General features: G+C 38.3%; 1 protein-coding gene across 1 annotated transcript in view; it reads right to left on the minus strand.

Annotated features, from left to right (window-relative positions):
* Window positions 1-1,355: 1,355 nt before the first annotated feature.
* LOC131954082 (protein MON2 homolog) overlaps window positions 1,356-23,615 on the minus strand; it is a 45,471-nt gene continuing 23,211 nt past the window's right edge. The window contains exons 20-22 of the mRNA XM_059317597.1: window positions 8,359-8,460; window positions 8,082-8,134; window positions 1,356-1,464 (exon numbers count right to left, since the gene is read on the minus strand). Of these exons, the coding sequence (XP_059173580.1) occupies window positions 1,356-1,464; window positions 8,082-8,134; window positions 8,359-8,460 (264 nt within the window). The remainder of the gene's footprint in view (window positions 1,465-8,081; window positions 8,135-8,358; window positions 8,461-23,615) is intronic.

Genomic DNA, 23,615 nt, shown 5'->3' on the forward strand with positions numbered 1-23,615 from the left:
TTTAACAAGGGCAGCAACTGTTGTTGGCAACTGTTGGCGACGCACGAGCGACAACTCTTGACGCTCGTCATTTCTGCGCCGTTTGAAAATTTTAAAACGGTTTCTTTGCTTGATGGGTTTTACTGTAAATCTTCGTCTATTTCTGGCTAACATTTGCCGAAAAATACATATTTTTCTCATGTTTATGTGAGTTTTCTGTAACATAATCTACACTATTTCTTTCTAGTTGATATGAGATTTCTATAACATGATTAACACAATTTCTCTCTAATTATCATGAGGTTTTTGTAACGTGGTTACACCATTTCTCTTAAGTTTATATGAGATTTATGATACAAGATTTACACCATTAGTCTCTAGTTTATATGAAATTTATGATACAAGATTTACACCATTTCTCTCTAGTTTATATGAGATTTATGATACAAGATTTACACCATTTCTCTCTAGTTGATATTTATGATACAAGATTTACACCATTTCTCTCTAGTTGATATGAGATTTCTAACATAAAACTTTCACAACCTGCAAAGCTTCAGAAAACAAAGGGAATGAACTTGAGACGAACAAAGGGGACGAACCGCTTTGTCTTACCGTTTCTGTGTCAGACAAAGAGACTACAATTAAAATCGAGATGTAGACCGGCTCTAATGACACTATTGTCTGAGAGAGTACATTAACCCCCCCCCCCCACCCACCGACCCCCCCCCCCCCCCCCCCACACACACACACAGACAGACATAGGTACAAAACAGATGCATTCTATCGCTCAGTCCCCCAGGTGTAACGCTAACCAATCATCATCCATCTCACAACCCAAGCAGCCAATCAAGAGCGTGCTTACATCAGCAAGTACTCCCTGCTGAAGACGTCAACAACAACAAAAAAACGAACCCCTGAGTTTGACGAAGCTACTTACTGGAATAATAATGAAAGGGGGGGGGGGGGGGGGGTGTAGGGGTGAAAAAGTAAGGGGGGGGGGGGGGGCATGCCCACTAGAACAACTGACTATAAGTTACACATTAGGACCTGGTAAGCGAAATCTTTCTCGCTGGTCTAAAGAGTTAAGACTAACAACACGGTTCTAATGCGGGTCAGGGGATATTTTTTTTTTAGCATAAAAAATGTACTTGGTAACAACTAGTAATCTAACAAAAGGTATTATAAATCTTACGGGATTAAACACAAACGTGTTAATTTAAATGTTGTCACTTCTATTAACTTAACCAACTCTAATGGAATTAAATACATACTTGTCTATTTCATTTGTGGTTGAATTATTTTTAAAGTGTCACTTTTATTCACTTAACCAATTTTAATGAAATCAAATACAAACTTGTCATTTTAATTGGTTGTCAAATTATTTTTAATTTTGTCATTTCACTCCCTGAACCAACGACATGGAGCAGTGCTTGAAGCTGTACAGGGGGTAATTGGTTGTTTTTACTGGAGCCGGAGTCGAAGCTGGTAAAAAAAAACGTCTACAGCTGCAAGCTCAAGTAAAGAGAAATCATCCAACTTTTGCGTGAAGCTGTCTGTTTGTTTTTTATAAAGATGATCCATTTTTAGATTTCTTTAAAAATTTTATGAGTATTTCATCACAAAAAGTAGCGCCCATTTCTTGATGACTCTTTCATGTTTTGAAACTAGCAGACATATCCTTTCACTAAACATTCTGTTTGTTTGTTTTCTGTTTAAGCAGACTACAACTTTATTTTTAACGGCAATATTTAGAGATTACACTTACATCTTACAAGTGTTACTCGAGTAAACTGCGTGAGGCGGTTAAAGTAATGCCAGTAAAAAGTGGGGATAACGTCGGGCTGAGAAACGTCTATCTACCGCCACATCAAACAGCTCCATCCAACAGAGTTGTGTCAGGAGGACTTACATACAGGGAGTAAAACATTACTCTCATCTCTACTTGTTAACACTATTAATGATTGCGGGGGGGGGGGTCGTTTTTTTTTTAATCCTTCACCTGGATCTGTATACCTGGTCTTCATGAGAATTTATTTAACAAAGAAATTTTGTTTCTGAACTATTTGTACTCGGTCGAATTTAATACCATTTAATTACAAAGTATAATAATATAAAATAAATAATAATTATTAGTGTATGTTTACTCATGCTTACTCATTCTCTTCAGAATTCCACAATATTTCAGAGTCCGATTGCAAAATAATTATCATTAAAAAAGTTTTAAAAAACCCACGTTTTCTGATTGAACTAAAGGGTAGAAAATAAATGCTATACATCACAATAATGCAAGCGATCACTCTACTATAAGCTATGAAAAACGTGGGGCGCCGAAGTTAAAGTTTTTTATCGGTCATTGTTAATATAAGATGTAAAAGTTATATTACTATTGATTAAATAATACTATTGACTTTTATTAGGGAGCTTGTAGAGAGTCAACAGTATTAGAAACTGTAAGAAAATCACTGCGCCCCACGTTTTGCATCGCAGTTGTTACGTTCCGGTTGTTTGTACACAAACACCGCGTGACCACTACTGAGTAAGCCAAAAGAGGGAGAGTACCGAACCTTGTTTTCATCAAATTACAATTACTGGGTTATGTCCCCTTTTCCCACGTTTTTTGTACAAATATATAGAGGGTCTAAAATGATCAATAAAATGTTTCCATGGATCAATTTAGTAATAATAACAATTGAATATTCTATTGTCATCGGAAACAAAGCTTCCCTGAAAATTTCAGCGCGCTAGCTAACTGGGAAGTGCCCGAAATTTCGATCGCAAGATTTGATTGGAGAACCAAACAAACAAACAAACAAACAAACAAACAAACAAACAGACGCGAAAGCAAGTTAAAGAAAACATGGGGAAAAAGTTAAAAAGCTATTTTTATATTTTTTAATTACTTAATAGCCTTTATCCACAATAAGTATGTAGCAATGACCTGTGTTACGTATACTATTCAATCAATTCCTTTTGAGAATAATATAAATGTAAATAAAATACTTCGGCTTGCTTTATAGAATCATGGTCTATTAATTCAATAACATTCAACTCAAAATTAACCATCGAATACTCTAGTTGAATACGAGCTTCACATCAGCTGTACAATATGATTCATTGAAACAACGCGTCTTGTAAATGAAAAACACGACAAATACAAAGAAACATTGCAAAATAATACACATTTAAAAGGTGTTTTATACGAGCATTTGGAAGAAGAAATAAAAAAATATATGTATAACAACACAGCCAATCAACAACACGGATAAAAATAAAAATAATGTTTATAAAAATTAAAATAAAAACAAACAAGAACACCAGAAATGTGTCCATGACGTAGCTCTAAACATACGGGTTCCAGCCCCGTGATAGCACTTCCCCAACCCTGCCTATATTACAATCTGACCAATCAAAGGTGTGTAAAACCAACCTAGTAGATTATCGTACTTCTACTGAAGCTGCCTGCAACAAAAGTAGAGCCCACAAAACATGATAGCACTTCCCCTGCCTACATTACAATCTGACCAATCAAAGGTGCGTAAAACCAACCTAGTAGATTATCGTACTTCTACTGAAGCTGCCTGCAGCTAAAGTAGTGCCCACAAAACATGATAGCACTTCCCCAACCCTGCCTACATTACAATCTGACCAAAGTAGTAGATTTTCTACTGAAGCTGCCTGCAACTAAAGTAGTGCCCACAAAACACTATGTACGTAAAAACAGTATATGGGAACATATTCGTGATTCTTGCCAACAGATGTGACTGTTGTTTCTATGACGGGAGTATGTGGAGGGAGGAGAGTAGGATTTCGAACAAACGGGAGTGAGAATCTAGCGGAACTGACGTCATGTATCAGATAAACAGAGCCGGTTGGGATGCTTTAAAACCATCTCCCACATTGGTTTATTTATTGTGAACAAAGCGTCCGCTGTAAACGATACAAAACTTCACCAAAAGCGACACCTTCTGGGCATGTTTTGATTGATCAAAAAATGTGCTCAAATACCCAGGAATCCACGTGTCAAACTCTATTTGTTTTAGTGATACAAATATAAAAAAAATCTACAAATACAAAACTAAAAAAACAACATATTGCAGAGGGTGAACAGAGAACACCAGAGAAGTATTTGTGTGTGTTTCATTTGGACGCAACATGGCGCACTGACATATCGGCAGGCAGTTGGTGAAAACTGAACCTGGACTCGACAGAAGATACAAGTGTATTTGTTTAGGTACAGTAAGGTAAGGAAGATCTAAAGATATATGGTGACCATCAGGTAGAATATATATATATATATATATATATATATATATATATATATATATATATATATATATATATATATATATACACACACACACACACGGTAAAAAATCAAAATGACATAGTGGGTAAATGTATTTATATATTGTCAAATACTTGTAGTAATATTTATACCAGATACTATAAAGTTAAGCAAAAAGTACATGACACACTCTTATGTTAGTAGAATCAAATTCTAGTCATTAGTCATAGTCAAAAGCCTGGTTTAATTACAATGTTTATTTTTTTTATAGAACTTTGAAGTCAGTTTCCAGTTTGATGAGTTGTACATGCAACATCAAGAAATTTTTAAAATAACATACAGAGCATTTAAAGAAAAATCATGTTGTATATAGAAGCTAAAACTGTACTATAGAAAAGCTAGGGGAGGGCCGAACAATTTCGGTGGTATCGTACACAGTGTCGCCCCTAACATGAGTACTGGGGTGGAAGGGGAACAATGACAGGCATGAAATTGATGCTTGAAAAGCTAACAGTAAAAAGCACTAGGTAATATTGCCAGCCCGTCTAGGGAACAGTGCGCACCAACTCGCACTTTGTGCGGCATAAAGCTCGCACTTTGCGCGGCATAAAGCCCCCATTGACGAGCGGCGTTTGTTGTGTTGGGGTAACTTTTGCTTTGGCGTCATGACGGGAAATAGGAGAAATGTTGGGTTTTTTTGGTTCAGTTTTTTTTTACTTGTAGAACTATCACTAAAGTTTTAGAGTAATAAACTGGAGCGACAGGGGAATAGTGTCTCAATATTTGAAGGAGGGGAGGGTGGAGAGGGGAGAAGAGAGAAGAGAGAAACTAAAATGTAGTCTGAAGTAAGGGAGCTGGGTGGCGCGCTACGTGTAAGATGGATGTGTTGGGAGAGACGTGGAGAGACAGATACACGATCCGGGGTAGTTAAGGTTCCACATCGACAACAACATGACACACGTCTACGCCAGGAGACTAACTAGGCTGGGTGTATGTTCCAATAGAGTCGAGTACCGTCTACTACAGCGGAATCGTTCAACATAGACATACACAATAGTGCACATCAGTCGGGTTGGTAACCTGCAGCTTGTAATAAGGCATACAATTATAGTCTACTACAGCGGAATCGTTCAACATAGACATACACAATAGTGCACATCTGTCGGGTTGGTAGCCTACAACTTCCTAAGTGCTTGCACTACAGACCACCCCCCCCCTCCTCCTTACACACACACCCTTAAAGTACTTAAGTATTTAATTTGATAGTTAGACAGCACCATCAAAATTTAATTATCTTCATAATTCAGTGGTATTTGTGATATCTCAGAATATTGAATAGAGAGAATCCACTCAGGTCATAATAAAAATTGTCGACCTACGCCGCAGTATCTTGTTACAGTACAAGAGAAGGGGAAGGGGGGGGGGGGGTCTTTTTAACATACACACATACACATACACACACAAACAGAAACACACATACAGCTCTAACAAGAGAAAGGTGGTCTTTTTTTACACACACACACACACACACACACACACACACACACACAAACAAACAAACACACGTATGGCTATAGTTGTAACAAAACGAAGAACAAAATCGACCCCTCATTTTGCCAGAAGTTGAAAATAAAAATTCAAAACAAATTTCCGAGCTTATTGATCTAAAACAAAACTATTTTTTCCTCAACGAAAAAAAAAATGGCTAAGCTAAAATTAATTTTAAAACTAAAAAGAAACGAGTTTTTTTTTCCAAAGTAATTTGAAGGGGAGAAAGTATTTTTTATTACTGCACTAATCGACAAAACTCATTAGAACTACAGCGGATGATTGCGTAATGAGCTGACAGCCTCGTAAGTCATGCCACACGCACACAAGGATAGATTGTTGTAGATCTAAATATAATAACCAAATACTTGGCAACTGATTCAGGCATCGCTGCTAGAATCGGGCTCAATTATTTTTTGTTATAGTCAAGCGATGAAGACATGGAAATCAAGAGATGTTTACAACTGGTGTATTGGTCTTACATCAAGTGGTAATCTGCTTACAACAGGTATATTAGTCTAACATCCAGTGGTAATCCGTCAACAACAGGTAAATGATGTGTGGTTTAGAAGTGGTAAAGTGGGATTTGTAATTTACAACAAATAAACGGGGATTTGTTGATTAGGTAAATTATGATTTATTTAGAGTTCGTATTGATTTGTTATTTATAGCAGGGTAATTTATTATTCACTGCAGGTATTTAGTGATTTGTTATTTACAATAGGTAAAAACTGATGTATTTTCATCAGATAATTATTTGTGGTTTACAAAAAGTGAATAGTAATTTATGTAAAACAGGTAAAGAATTATTTGTTGTTCACAACAGGTAAATAATAATTTATTTACAACAGGTAAAAAACGTGCAAGGATGACAGTAATTTACACCAGGTAAATATGGGTCCTGATTTACGAGTTGTCTGATTGCAACCAGGTAGAGGTCGATCTAAGGTAGGCAAGCAGTGGTCTACGAGAGGACAGTAAGTACTGCTTTACAACAAGGAGATAGACTCGGCATCGATTTACATCAAGTAAATATATCCCTACAGCAGGTAACTAGATTTACACCAGATATTAGTCAGGATGTCCAGTTTGTATCACGGACAGGTAAACCTGCCGATGTATCAGGTAAGTTTACCTGTCTGTTTGTGTCAGAGCAACAGGCCCACAAAAGGCATCTTCCGTGCGCACTAGCGCGCTGATGAAAAGATGGCGCATAATGAAAGGGACGTGGAACACAAAAAAACCAGCCCAAGCCTTATTATATACGGCTTGCTACAGAAGGACATTGTCATCAAGGATCCTTGTTAGTTTTCTTATTTAAAGCGGCCGCGAGATTTTTTTTAAATGAGATTATTAGCTTTGCCATCAATTTTAAAGATCTCTTTTATCGATTGGGTGTTTAAAAAATAACTTTAAAAAAAAAGTTGTTTCATCTTTTGTTTCGTTATATTCCCAACAAAGTTTCAAACTTAATTGGAATTTAAAAACGCGCGGATTATTAAGGCATGCCACCCACATGGGAAGGGAAGTAACTGCTTTTGAATGGCTTATTACTTCCCTTGGCTAAAGATGGAGTACATTTAATGACTTATTTAAATTAAGTTTTCATCTGATAATAGCTGATTATTTTTCTAAGCAAAAGTAAGCTTGTGGTCAAGAGTTGATGTGAGTTTAGTCTTAATTAATTTTGTTGGAAAATATGTAGTTAATTAGTTATAGGATCGAGTCAATAGCATTTCCGCAATAAGGTGATTTTTAGAAGGGGGGGGGGGGGGTCCGCAGAGATGGTTAATGACTTATGAGGAGTGTAAATAGAAATTTCTTAAGGGAATGAAGTTTGGTGACTAAGGGATTAAGGGGATCAAGTTTGGTGATTTAGAAGAACTTAAGGGAATGAAGGTTGGTGACTAAGGGATTAAGGGAATGAAGATTGGTGACTAAGGGATTAAGGGAATGAAGGTTGGTGACTTAGAAGGACTTAAGGGAATGAAGGTTGGTGACTTAGGGATTAAGGGAATTAAGGTTGGTGTCTTAGGGATTAAGGAATGAAGTTTGGTGACTTAGAAGGACTGAATAAAATGAAGGTTGGTGTCTTAGGGATTAAAAGAATGAAGGTTGGTGATTTATAAGGACTTAAGTGAATGAAGATTGGTGACTTAGGGATTAAGGGAATTAAGTTTGGTGATTTAGGGATTAAGGGAATGAAGATTGGTGATTTAGAAGGACTTAAGGGAATGAAGGTTGGTGTCCTACAGACAGGACATACCTGTATGTTGTTCCCTTGATTGCTAAGTCCCAAAGAGAAGAAAGGACTATGTCCTAGGGACATAAGAGGGTGATGTCATAGAGAATGAAGAGGGTGGTGGGCTAGAAACAGAAGAGGATGGTGGGCTAGAAACAGAAGAGGATGATGTCCCTAAGAGAGGAAAGGACTAATGTCCTAGAGAGAGGAAAGGACTAATGTCCAAGAGACAGAAGAGGATGATGTCCTAAAGAGAGGAAAGGACTATGTCCTAGAAAGAGAGAAGAGGGTGATGTCCTACCTCCAGAAGATGTGCAGCCACGGGCCTCCACAGGACCTCAACACGTCCGAGGTTGACCAGTCCACTCTCCAACAGCTTGGCCACGGCAAAAAGCGAGGGCTCCTGCAGAAGGACACCAGCAAATTAATACCACACGTCAATCAACATCAGGCCCTCACCACAAAAAGTCATGTGACCTTTCCTCACAAAAATTACACCCAATTTAATTAACCCCGGCATCTATTTTCTTTTGTTTTTAAGCTCCCTGGTTTTTTTTTTAGCTCCCGTTTTTAGCTCCCTGTTTTTAAATACCGCCATAGACGATCAGAAGGAACAACCCGTTAATTAAATAGTTCATTATTCTTGACAAAGAGGTGTATTGCGTCCCTTTATGAGTATTGCGTCCCTTTCTGAAATAAGTTTTAATGAACAATGAATAAAACCTTAGCTTGGGACACGCTTATGGGTCTATTTGTGCAATCGTTATCAAATCTAAAGGGGTAGGGAGGTAGGAATTCTCTACTATCGTTATAAACTCTCCTTTATGATAATGTTGTATTGTATCAAAGTGAGCAAGATTTGATTTGATGATTCTCCCATAGCCTACATTAAATTTTGTTCTCAATGCACTCGTCAATTGTGTTAAAGCCTCATCCAACAAACAGATTACAGACACAATGTATCGACTGAGATACTTGAGCCTCGACAGTTTTTGGATGTTCTAATGAGTGTAATGCACTCCAGAACTAATTACAGTCTGCACTCTATAGATGAAACACACGTGATATAAAGTGTGTATACACTTTATATAAAGGGTGGGTGGGCCGTCACGAGTCACGACTGCCCGGGGTATCAACACTGGGGGTGGGGGCGGGCTTCGTTTGATGGAGAATCGGAGAACATTGTAACAATAGTCGAACAGAGTACACTGTAATGGCAGTGAGGTTTTGTACACAATAATGGCAGTCATATATTGTACACAATAATGGCAGTCATGTCTTGTACACAATAAAGACAGTCAAGTCTTGTACACAATACAGACAGTCATATCATGTATTCGATAATGGTAGTAGGGTCTTGGACACAATAATGGTAGTCATTTTATATACGCAATAATCAGTCACAATATGTACACAATGTCAGTCGGACCTAGTACACAGTAACAGCAGTCACGTAATGTACACACAGAGGACGGTCGTGCAAATGAACCAATTATGACAGTCAACAAAGATAAGGGTGAGCACCAAACACTCACTGACGCCAACACAAACGTTCTCAACAAGTGGGTTCAAGCCCCGCTCATTTTATGACGTCTATAAAGAATCTCCAAGATAATTTGTGCACACAGTAGAACTGGGCCCATCAATAATGAACGGGTCCAAATCTGATACAGATGTCATAGGGAAAACCGGGCTGTTTGATTGTCAACAGGGCGCCGGATTGTGGAAAAGGCGTTTAATGGTGGAGAGGGCGTTTGGTTGTGTACAGGGTGCCTGCTTGTGTAAGGGCGCCTGATTGTAAAAAAGGAGCCTGCCTAAAGATGGGCCTGATTGTAAAGAGAGAGCCTGCCTAAAGATGGGCCTGATTGTAAAGAGAGAGTCTGCCTAAAGATGGGCCTGATTGTAAAGAGAGAGCCTGCCTAAAGATGGGCCTGATTGTAAAGAGAGAGTCTGCCTAAAGATGGGCCTGATTGTAAAGAGAGAGCCTGCCTAAAGATGGGCCTGATTGTAAAGAGAGAGCCTGCCTAAAGATGGGCCTGATTGTAAAGAGAGAGCCTGCCTAAAGATGGGCCTGATTGTATTTTGCCATAGGTGCCTGTATTTTGCCATAGGTGCCTGTATGTATTCTGCAAGAGGTGTCTGTATGTATGTAGCAAGAGGTCCCTGTGTGTATTTCGCATCCGTTTCTGTATGTATTCTGCAAGAGGTGTCTGTATGTATTCTGCAAGAGGTGTCTGTATGTATTCTGCAAGAGGTGTCTGTATGTATTCTGCAAGAGGTGTCTGTATGTATTTAGCAGAGTTCCAATCACTGTGTAAACACGTAAGTTTCCACTCCAGAAACAACATCTTAGACGCACCTACTCTTAAAAAAACATAACTAGATCTAGGTGAGTCGGCTGGTAAAAAAACAAAAGTCTACAAAACGAAACTTGGTGAGTCTGTTGATAGAACGTCTACGAAACCCAAAAATTAGGGACGTCGCGTGGGATTATCCGGTGGTGTTATGTAACGAGGGATTATCCGGTGGTGTTATGTAACGATGCCAGACACGGTGTGAGTCCTGATAAGATAAGTCGAGGAATTTGGTTTGTGATAAGTAAAAGCAACAGATCTGTCCAGAAAGGGATAAGAGAGGCTGGACGACATTGGCCATGTTAGTTGGAGATTTAAGAGATATCAGACGGAATAACATCTGCCTTGTGGGTTAGAGATTTAAGAGATAGGGGACGTAAAAAATATCTGGCTTGTTGGTTGGAGATTAACCAATATATTAAAATGGAAAAGGAACTAACAGATTTGTTAGGACATGCTTTACTAGCCAACAAACAGCCGATAGTTGCCGTGGTTTGAAGGGGTCATACACAAGACCCCAAAATTAGCAGATAGTTGCCGGGGTTTGAAGGGGTCGTACAAAAAAACCCAAGTTTAACAGATAGTTCACGTGGTTTGAAGGGATAACCCCACCAACCCAAAGACTAGCTGGCCCATTAGGGTTGTAGACAAAAGGAAACCCAAGCAGATAAATATCCCAACAGCATTCTTTCAATTTTTGGCAACCAAGAAAAAATTCATCGTTTAGCTACCCTCTTTGTCCTATTGCTTTTTTTTTTGAAACCCAAAAAAATTCAATTTTAAATTATGCTTTAGCGCAAGACCGTACTAGAACAATAATAAAAAATGGAAATGAAAAGTTAACATTTTAACATGCATGTACAGCACCTTAACTAGTCCGTCACTTGAAGACGACCCGTGTCCCGAGAGCTGCTAACATACAATGCTAGTTGGTCTCAGTTCAAACATATTGTTCTGGCCACTTGAGTTCCAAGTCAATTGGGTCCACTGTTTTCTTGTATTGTATACGACAATTATAGCATACACAAGCTGCATTTAAGGCTTTCTTCACGCTAATTCATCGTTTTGACATGTTTAAGCGCTGACACGTATTTTGTTGACAAAAATAGACTGGATCAGATGTCGATATCAATTGTATTACGTTGTTTTATCTCTAGATGGGCACGGGAGGATTGATTTTTTGTGTTTACATTGTGTATACATTTCTCTTCTATACGCACAAGCCATAAATATAACACCATACATTATCCTACACAAATAATGACGACACACTTTCGTATACGAACCTAAACGTCAAACTACCCTATACAAACATACACGACACACTACCCCATTCAAACATACACGACACACTACCCATTATAAACATACACGACACACTACCTTACAAAAACCTACACGACACACTTCACCATACAAACATACACGACACACTACCTTATACAAACCTACACGACACACTACCCCAAACAAACCTACACGACACACTACCCCATATAATCATACACGACACACTACCCCATATAATCATACACGACACACTACCCCATATAATCATACACGACACACTACCCCATATAAACATACACGACACACTACCCCATATAAACATACACGACACACTACCCTATACAAACATACACGACACACTACCCATTATAAACATACACGACACATTCTTTGACTCATGCCTACACCACACCTATCCTACAATAACCTGCACAACACACCAACACGACACACAACCCACCACGACATCCCCACACACACCAGCCGAACAGACCCTCACACTAAAGTTTGCTACAGGAAAAGATTTAAACAAAACGCATTAAAACCCTAAAACAAAAAGCATTAAAACCCCCATAGACTGAACCAATGCGAGTATCAAATGACCGCACGCATTGTCCGTCACACAACAACCCACACTCCACCACCTCATTATCTACCACTGCTTGTTAAAAATAGCCGGCAACAACAGGCTCCAATAAAGTACACGCAAAGTACGGGCTGCTCCAAAACTTCAACCATCTTAATTATTTAAATCGTGTAAATGTCGACTGTCAAATTATCGCCCTTGTTTCAAGATCTCCCAGATTGTAGAGCAGAAAAACGCAGCGTTTCCTGAAGTCGGAGACCGGCTTTGTAAAACTTAGTTACTGTACGTAGCCGATGGCGTTTTTTTGTCGTCAACAATTAAACTTGAATAAATAGGAAGGTATCGCGTTTCGTAGAAGTCTAATATAGCCTAGCATTTAACGTCAATCAGTGACATTTAATTTGAAGTAAGCCATTTTTTTTTTAATTTGAAGCAAGCCAGTTCTCACATTGTACTTGATAGAATCCAGTTTTCATATCACTGTTTCGTTGCATAGTTAACATTACATAGTTTCTTTCATTGAAATAAGCTTTAAGCCGAAATGACTTCGTGAATACGGTGGAGGATTATGGGATTCACTGGGCGTTTTTGTTTCGTTATTTTAATCTAAAATATGATACCTCGTATTCTTGTTTACCAAAACTAAATACAAACTTAATTTAGACATTATTTTATTATTTCAACTTTGCCAGAACTTAATTTAAACATTGGCACAACTTTATTTTAACTTCACCAGAACTTAATTTAAACGTCATTATAACGTAATTTAAAAGCTACAAGAGCTAATTTAAACGTCACCAAAATATCATTTTAACGTTATCATAATCTAAGGGTTACCTAGACCCTACACTGAATAACACTACTAGTTAATTATACAGAGATATTCAAAGATTGAACACCATACATTCAGCGAACTCTGCTAGCTGCTAGACAAATTGGAAATGTGATGACCACTAACTTTAAAACCCACGCGACATACAAGAAATTTGATGACCACAGATTTCGATTACCCAATTAAAAAAATTAGAAACGTAATTGTTAACAAATATTTTAATCAACACTTGACAAATTACAATCGTGATGATTAACAATTTGAGTTAACGCATGACAAATTAGAAATGTGCTGACTTAGAAATTAGATTACCCAAAAGACCTTTCCCTTTTATATTAATAATCAAATGTTCTTATCATTTTGAATAGAAATACTCTCACATATAGTCAAAGACTATTTATAGTCTACATGTTTTGAGTTCATAAAAGTAAATAACATGTACATTTCAGTAAGAAAGAAAACAAGTAGGCCCTAATTAAAAAAAGTCTAGAGACAATTTTAGCGCAATTTCCTTATGTTATCTAAAAATAGCTCTGTCGTAGCGTAAATCAAGAGCAGCGTTAGTAAAACCATTGGTTAGTTATTAAAACGTTTTTTATTAATTTTTTTTTCAGTATTTTATATGTTTTATTTACAATAGAGTAACATGACTAAAAACCATTGCGCGCCTAGCTACCGAACGTGATGTCGCAGCCACTGAACGTGATGGCGCAGCTATTGAACGTGATGACGCGTGTGGTGTGGTTGGATAAAATGCCTACTAATTCGGTCCAAATTTTAATTAATTCAAAAAAAAAATTTGTGACCGAACGAAAGGATATTTTTTAAAGCTTGTTTCGGCAATATTGTTCTAAATTATGGTAGGAATCGATTGGTACATGTTTCAAGTCGCTAAGTAGTCTCTTTGCCGAGATATTGGCCAAAAACTGAATTTTGTCGAGGTTTTTTGGCTTTTCCGGGAAATCCATGAAAGAAACCCGGAATTTTTTTTGGCCTATGTTCATCCTGGTAACTTGCTTAACATATTTGCTTGTGTAACTAGTCCTCGATATTGCTTCGTTGAGGAGGAGATACGACTTAAAGCTGCGGACACACATCCATTCCCAGAAAAGACGAGTTAATAAACGCAATTCTCCAGAATGGAAATTGCGCTAAAAACTCGAAGACTGACTGTCTGTACACCATCCCTACATGCGGTCACCTGTCCGTACACCATCTCTACATGCGGTGACCTGTCCGTACACCATCCCTACATACGGTGACCTGTCCGTACACCATCCCTACATACGGTGACCTGTCCGTACACCATCCCTACATACGGTCACCTTCACGTACACCATCCCTACATACGGTCACCTTCACGTACACCATCCCTACATGCGGTCACCTGTCCGTACACCATCCGTACACTGTCCGTACACCATCCCTACATGCGGTCATCTATCCGTACACCATCCCTACATGCGGTCACATGTCCGTACACCATCCCTACATACGGTGACCTGTCCGTACACCATCCATACATGTGGTCATCTGTCCGTACACCATCCCTATAGGCGGTCACCTGTCCGTACACCATCCCTACATGCGGTGACCTGTCCGTACACCATCCCTACATGTGGTGACCTGTCCGTACACCATCCCTACATGCGGTGACCTATCCGTACACCATCCCTACATGTGGTCACCTGTCCGTACACCATCCCTACATGTGGTGACCTGTCCGTACACCATCCCTACATGCGGTGACCTATCCGTACACCATCCCTACATGTGGTCACCTGTCCGTACACCATCCCTACATGTGGTGACCTGTCCGTACACCATCCCTACATGCGGTGACCTATCCGTACGCTACCCATAGGGGTGCTAACTATCGTAATGTAACCAGCGTCCCTCTTTAATCAAGGAGCTAATCAATCTCTGCACAAAACGTCTTCAGCTCAGCGCGTTTAATTAAAAGCATATCAGCAAGGCCTGACCACACAATACACGTTTCAGACTTGTCCACACAATGCACGTGCAATACCTGACCCCCACACAATGCACGTGCAAGACCTGACCCCCACACAATGCACGTGCAAGACCTGAACCCCACACAATGCACGTGCAAGACCTGACCCCCACACAATGCACGTGCAAGACCTGACCCCCCACACAATGCACGTGCAAGACCTGACCACACAATGCACGTGCAAGACCTGACCCCCACACAATGCACGTGCAAGACCTGACCACACAATGCACGTGCAAGACCTGACCCCCACACAATGCACGTGATAGACCTGACCCCCACACAATGCACGTGCAAGACCTGACCACACAATGCACGTGCAAGACTTGACCACACAATGCACGTGCAAGAACCCACCACACCCATACTAAGAATCAAATCAGACACTATCAGACACACATACAACTATATAAACTCTTATTATCGTTCTAAAAATTAAGCCTATCTACCTATCACAGTCTGATCCAATACAATGTCTTCGTATTGGCTCCCCTTACGAACGGAACATGTTTGAAGAATGAGGCAAGCAGTTTTATACCGATCGATCTAGCTAGTGCACAATGACTACCCAAGTGTAGACTTAAGTTGCTGTACGTACATCTTACGTTAATGTACATCTAAAATCTATATCATGAGTGTAGGCCAGGGGTCGGCAACCTGCGGCTCGCGAGCCGCATACGCCTCTTTTGATATCAAGATGCGGCTCTCCAGCTCCTTGAACAAATACTAATAATCTTAATAAAAAAATAAAATATTTGAAATAAAAAAAAGGTTGCCGACCCCTGGTGTAGGCCGATGTTAGTGTACGAATATCATACTTAAAGGGTTAACGTAAATCTAAAATCTATAACATGGGTGTAGGCTGATGTTAGTGTACGAATATCATACTTAAAGGGTTAATGTAAATCTAAAATCTATAACATGAGTGTAGGCTGATGTTAGTGTACGAATATCATACTTAAAGGGTTAATGTAAATCTAAAATCTATAACATGAGTGTAGGCTGATGTTATTGTTTAGAGATCATACAATCATCTAAATCCCTTCTATTACTCATTACGCAACGCTTATCTTAGATAACCCGATGCTATCTTTAATCTAGGATATCTATTTCAATACATTCCCAAAACAAATGAATGTTTTCTCTTCATCTTAGGTTGTAACTTTGAGGTCGAACAATTGCCTTCTAAAATATAACAAATATAAATCAAAAACGTTTTTTTTAAAAACAAGTTTTTTATATATTTTATTTACTTGAATCAAAAATAGTTTGCGGAACTAATTTAAACCATGCCTATTAAGCCTAATTAAATATTAATTTGAAATTATTCTAGCATGATTTGGTGTCATTTATTAACAACAGGCTCTGATTCATCTAAATAAAACAAAACACGAAACTTCCTTGTTCACCTTGCTTTAAACTGTCCGAAACTAATTATAATTCCAAACAAACATACAAAAAACTCCGACCATCGTTAATTTGTCTTAAAAATAAACATCTCTGATGGTAATTCCATCATCACGAACGGTAACTCGACGTCGTGTATGAGTCGGATTTCACTCCCCTTGTGAGTCAATGGAAAAACTCAGATTAAATTTCGAGTAAGATTGTTTTTTTTCCCCCAACCCTTCGAACAAATCGCGTAGAACACAGTTCCTAACAAACAATGACAAAAAAATATTGTTTAATTAAATAAATGAAGTTTCATTTTTATGGTGGTAAAAAGTTTTGAGTAAAAGGGGGCGGAGGGAGGTTAAGTAAACAGTAAGATAAGTAAATCTAGAGCTTCAGTGGCGTCAGTATATTTTTTAAAAAATGTAAAGCTGTATTAAGTAAGTTTCTCAAAAGGTAATTCAATATTAAACATTGGATTGAAGATAAAATACATTTTTTATATTTATAACCTACTGTGTGTTGGTTGAAAGAGTGAAAGTTTTCTGGGCAACAATTTAGTTTGAAATGTATTCGAATAATTGTAATGTTAGCATTATTTAGGTAGGAGTGAAAGGGAAATAACTCCCATCTTAGAGTGTATATTGTGTTACCTCCCTTGAATACTACCGAGAAGTGTGGACTGGCAAGACGACCCACGTGACGTGGACCGTTCATTGAATATTTCATACTGTAGCGTAGCTTTGTCTATATAGGGATGACGGTACACGTGACTGGACTAAACGTTATTGACGACAAAGAAAGTTGAATTGAGGAAGTTGTAGGGCTAGATAATAATTACACTAGACAGTATAAATAGGTTAGAGAGGATCTGCTGTCTTTTTACTTTCTCCTATATACGAAGTATAGAGAAAGTCTTGTAATCGTGCAAAAAAAAAAATCGAGATTTTTGCAAATCTCGACGTTTTACAGCTCCCTGAGTCGGAAAAACATAGTTTTGCAATCTTGTCCGTATGTCTGTGTGTGTGTATGTGTCTGTGTGTCTGTAAACACGATAACTTGAGTACCGTTACAGCTAGGTTGATGAAATTTCATATATAAGTATTTTATCAAAATCGTAGATCCGTATCAACTTTTAAGCGATTTCCGATAAGCGGAAGTGGAACTTTTTCTACTTTGAATTTTTCAAAAGCCTATAACTTGAGTACTATTTCAGATAGATAAATGAAATTTCACATGTACGTAAAAGATCTAATTCTCTACCTTCTATCAAATTTTGAGTAATTTCTGTTGACCGGAAGTAGTAATTTACGCTATTTCCGATTTCTCAAAAAAACGCATGTGAATTTATTAAGTAGGCTACTAATAATATTCTATTATGCACATTTTATTTGGCGTTCACTTGGTGTGCAATTCTTTTTTCTACGAGATTTTATTCTATTTTAAAAAGTTTAAGTATTTAAAATGGATTAAAACATCAGGTCTATATCCCGAGTTCCAATCCCCTGTTGTTTTATATAAGAATATTCGAGAAAGTTTAGGGGAGATCACTCCTGGTTTATTTTTTTGTTGTGATTGAAAATGTGTAGTGTGAGTATGACCAGAGTTAATTTCAGGCATCTTTTCGGGCGGGTCTGCCCCATAGAAACGTTTACCGTTAGTTGGTAGGCAAGGATTAGACAGGAAGCGTTGGTTTTAGTCTTGACGGTAGACTAGAAAATGACAGAAAAATTCATTTAGGTTGTATATTCCCAATGAATACTGAATGTACAAGAACTGTCTTCGTGTGTATTTATCGAACACGCGGAGATATGTTCGATCCCGTCCTCAATGATTATATCAAAATATAAATATTTTATTGTATGAAAAATGTATAGCACAGACCCCCAACCGTCAAACCTACACACCTCATATTTGACCCCACCCCTCCTGCTCTTAAAAAGCCCCAGCAACAAGTACAACGAGAGAACCCTATTCCCCTTAAAAAAAAAAAAATCGAGTCTACTATCCGATTGAGCAGGCCCTTAAGCTAGCGAGGAAATGATTTCCTACTCCCTTTCTCTCAGAGAGTATTAATATGTCGCTATTTCAAGAGAACGGCCGACACTCAAGTGAAATACAATATGTATTTCTATCTCGCTTAATACGATTTGTACAGGAAGCTGGGTTAAGGTGGGGAGGGGGCTACAAGGGGGAGATGTGGGGTGTAGTGGCTCAACAAGGGAGGGGTGGAGAGCGGCTACCCCGGGCAATAGCCCTCAGTGCGCTTTAAATAGTTAGAAAATATATTGATATATGAAATACATGACTGGGAAATTAAATGTGATTTACTGTTAAAAAGTTTGTAATGCAGCTAAGCAGTTAATGTAGAAAGGCGAATGGTTTATATACAAACAAATTATAGAAAACTTCAAAATTGACGGGTGTTATCTACGTGCGAATGATGGTCCAGGATATGATGTCAAGTCAAGACTAAGTGTCAAGTCAAGAACTATGACACAACAACAGCCAATAGACAGGAACATTATTCCCGCAATTAGGAATGGATAGGGCGTACATTGAGAAGGCGGGAGGATAACATCGTGGAGAAAGCGCTAGACTGGAACCCCCCAGAGGAAGAGGAGGGTAGTCCGGCCAAGGGGGACATTAGAAGAAGAAACAAGGACTGTCGGCCTTACGTGGGCGAAACTAAAGAGAACCGCTCAGAGTCTGGTGGGGAAGTGTGGCTGCAGCCCTCTCATATCCAGGCGCCATAAAGAAAGAAGACGAAGACTGTGGTGGATGTGATGGTGGATGTGATATATATATATATATATATATATATATATATATATATATATATATATATATATATATATATATATATATATATATATATATATATATATATATATATATATATATATATTCTGCTGATTTACATGAAACAGTATGGTGACTACTATTATAACTAATTATTCAACTATACACATGTGAGGAGGACACTAATTAACGATATCAACAACCAGAGTTTCTTCCAGGCATCTCTTTGGACGGGGGGGGGGGAAAGAAAGTCTAACCCCCCCCCCCCCCCCCCCCCGAACGAGATGGAATTTAAATAGAAGACATATACTTTTAACAGTGACCCCCCCCCCCCCGGAAATTTTAGTCCGCCCACCGAAAATTTCAAGTTTTTCCATAAAGTTGCGCCTCTCTCCATTACACGTTACACCAATCAAATTTTCACTTATTTTAATGTGTATTTTTTATAATGAAAATTACACTTGTTTCCGTTAAAAATTACACTAAAAATGAATATTTATAAACGATATATATTTTTGTAATTAAACTTCCCCTACAAATTGCACTAATACAATAAACACTTCTTTCCATTATAAATTATACTAATAAAATGTGCCCTTCTCTCCATTATATTTTTATAACAAATTAGATAACCCGGTCGTTTTAATGTACAATGTCACCCCAAACACCTCCCCGCCCCAACACACACTTCTTATCATATCTACCCTAATATCAGCGTAACCCCCCCCTCCCACTCCCCAACTACTCCCTTTCTAAACATACGCCTATCTACCACGCTTAATATTCTCCATCCCCCAAAACTGCAACTCGTTACTATCGTTACTGTGTTAAATCACTTCTATCGTTAATAATTAAGTTGTAGATCCAATTACCATTTCATGTATTATACTTACATTAAGTACCTGTCAGTTAGGGTAAATATGGACAGCTGGGCATAGAACTGACCATAGCATCCTTTTATACACCATGCTCACAGAAACAGGCGCACTTTGTTTCCTTTAATATTAGTAAAGGGATCCAATAGCTAATAAAGAGACCCACGCTTTTCTTAATAGTAATTTAAATAGTGCTGTATTAATATATATTTAAAGTTAATAATTTATTTTCTACTTTTAGTGCATTATTACAGCTTGGTATTAAAACGTTTTTTATGAAAAAAATTTCCGTAAATTCCGAAACAGTAACTTTATTCTCTTCCTTTACTCGAAAGAAATGCCAGTTTAAAGTAGCTGAAATGTCACAAAAATGCCATTTTACGATTAGGCGACCAAGTTATTAAAATTCAGCGCTTAAAATAAATGTAATTACTTTATTGCTTAGTGCTGTGATTATTAAATTAAAATCAGATTAGAATGTGACATTGCTGTTGCACCATTTGCAGCGTCACACTTTTTATAGCTTCACCCAATTCTTTGCGCTTCGTTTCGCAACAACGAAAAAAAAAAAAAAGAAATATAAAAAAAAATGTGTTACTGTCGCAAAAAAAGTATAAAACTCTACTTAAATTATCCGCGAATATGTTCAACTTTGAGTGGATCAAATCATTTCCCATAAGGCGATCATGAACAGAAGAGCGGGCATATTTACAGTTCGCATTAGACAATATAACTAGCATGCTCTCGGTAAGGCCCCTGTGATAAAACACGAGGACCAGTGTATGTACGAAAATTGTTCGTCTCCGTCTTGAAGGCAAATTATTCTTTAAAAAATCTTAAAACAATTGTGATATTTGCAATATATATTTTTTTTCTAATATATTTTATTAGGGATGAAAAAAAAAACTCCACCAGAATGCGATAAGTTACAGAAGGCCTATTTCATCTTAATAATTTTGCACTAGATGAAGCTGTGATCATATAAGGACATAAAGGTCACGTGGTCGACATTCTGAGAGGAAAAAAAAAAGACGAGACTCCCGATAAAAACGTGAATATAAAAATGTATGAGCGTGTATTCAATGTCCAAAATAAATGTCACCCCTGACGTCAACCCTGTCTATTGACACGCTCATTCTTTTATTCATCATCCTTCTCATTATCGTTTTATGTGTTGATATTTTAGAAACAGTTCTTAACTTGTCCAGAATACGCAGAAGCAGTGCATTTCCTTTAACGTATAATCGAAGCTTGATGCTTTGAATTTTTGAGATAGATTTTTATTTTAATGTCGTAGCCGAATGTGTGCCCAGATTCCAATGTAAAACAAGTTAATAAAAAGTCTAGTGACAATTTAAGCGCAATTTCCTTATGTTATCCATAACAATTTTTAATTTTTTGTGACCGAACGAAAGGATATTTTTTTGCGCTAAAAACAAAGACAACTATATTAACCTATATCACCGGAAATAGTTTTATTTTAACGAGTAGGCCTACACGATGCTCAGTTTAAAAAAGTAGTAAATATTTTTTTGTGACCGAACGAAAGGATATTTTTGAAAACTTTCTTCGGCAATATTGTTCTAAATTATGGCAGGAATCGATTGGTAAATGTTTCAAGTCGCTAAGTGGTCTGGTTGCCGAGATATGGACCAAAAACTGCATTTGTTCGAGATTTTTTGGCTTTTCCGGGAAATCCAGGAAGGAATTCCGGGAATTTTTTTGGCTCACAATCATCCTTGGAACTTGCTTAACATATTTGCTTTTGGAACTAGTCCTCGATATTGCTTCGTTGAGGAGGAGATACCACTTAAAGCTGCGGACACACATCCATCCATTCATACATCCAGAAATGACGAGTTAATAATCGCAATTGTCCGTATGGAAATTGCGCTAAAAACAGTACTACTGTGTAAGGACGATAAAGACAACTAGTGATCTGGTTCAGACCTTTATATACAGTTGCCTCAGGCAGGGTTTCTTTCGGGGATGTATACCCCCCCCCCCCCCCAGTGAAATAGAATAGCTATAAAAATATATACTTTTACCAGTGTCCGACCCCCATCCATCCCCCCCCCCCCCGGAGAAATAAGTCTGAAAGAAACATTGGCCTCAGGATCAGCTGGCACAACACTATCAACAACGCACACCTGTGGGGAGTGACAGGACAACTTGCTGCTGATGAAGAAATTAGGAAGAGAAGATAGGCTTGGATAAGGCACCCTACGCAAATCACAAAGTATCACTAGACAGGCACTAAAGTGGAGAATAGCACAAGACAGAGGACTCTGGAGATCTTTGATTGGCGGCTCATACCCCAGCAGGACAGAGGACTCTGGAGATCTTTGGCAGGAGAGTGATGATGATGATGATGATGATGATGATGATGATGATGATGATGATGATGATGATGATGATGATGATGATGATGATGATGATGATGATGATGATGTTGAAAGATGGCTTTACTTACGGGTATAAATCACAAAATGCCTTGAAAGAGTAATGGGGTACATTTATTTATGGCCCTTTACAAAAGTGAAAGGTTATCAAAATGTGCCTGAAATTCAAGCAGACGCCGATTTAATAAATTCTAAAATTACAAGAAATGTACTTTTCTAATACTTTTTTTTCGATTTTTTTTTGTGTATTAATTAAAACACAACGTGGCGGTAAAAATAGGATTTCATCTCAGATTATTTGGGTATAGAATTACAGATGGGCGTGAAACTTTGGATGTCACTCCCACCAATATCTTGTGATTATTCTAAAATGTCAGAAACGTCTTCAAGATGCGCCTAGATGGTCAAGGTGGACAGAGAAGAGAAGGATGGACACGGGCCAACTGGTCAGTCAAGCAAAGACATGGACGGTCGGCCGAACAGAGACATGGACGGTCAGTCAAGCACAGACATGGACGGTCGGCCGAACAGAGACATGGACGGTCAGTCAAGCACAGACATGGACGGTCGGCCGAACAGAGACATGGACGGTCAGTCAAGCAAAGATATGGACGGTCGGCCGAACAGAGACATGGACGGTCAGTCAAGCAGGGACATGGAAGGTCAACAAAAATCCGGATAATTCTCTCTACAGAACAAACAGTTCGGACAAAGGTCTAAAAACAACACAACTCTCACAATCAACACAACGCCTCAGGCCTTGTACTAAACTCAATACCCAAATTGTCTTAGATATCAAACAAATAGATCTTTGTTTTCCCTGTCTGGTTACATCATGGATAAGTTCAGTCCCACCTACCCAGGTAATGACACACAGACAGATCTACCTACGTCAGGTACCCTAAAAAGTGTGTGTTCACAGGTAACAGCCACCCCACCCCGACACCAAACCACCCGGCTACAAGGCTAAACACAACAAGGCACAAGCCAATTATTTAAACCGATCTGCTA

The sequence above is a fragment of the Physella acuta genome, unplaced genomic scaffold (assembly GCF_028476545.2).
Source record: "Physella acuta isolate Inbredline_101_S28 unplaced genomic scaffold, ASM2847654v3 ptg000971l, whole genome shotgun sequence".
Lineage (NCBI taxonomy): Eukaryota > Metazoa > Mollusca > Gastropoda > Physidae > Physella > Physella acuta.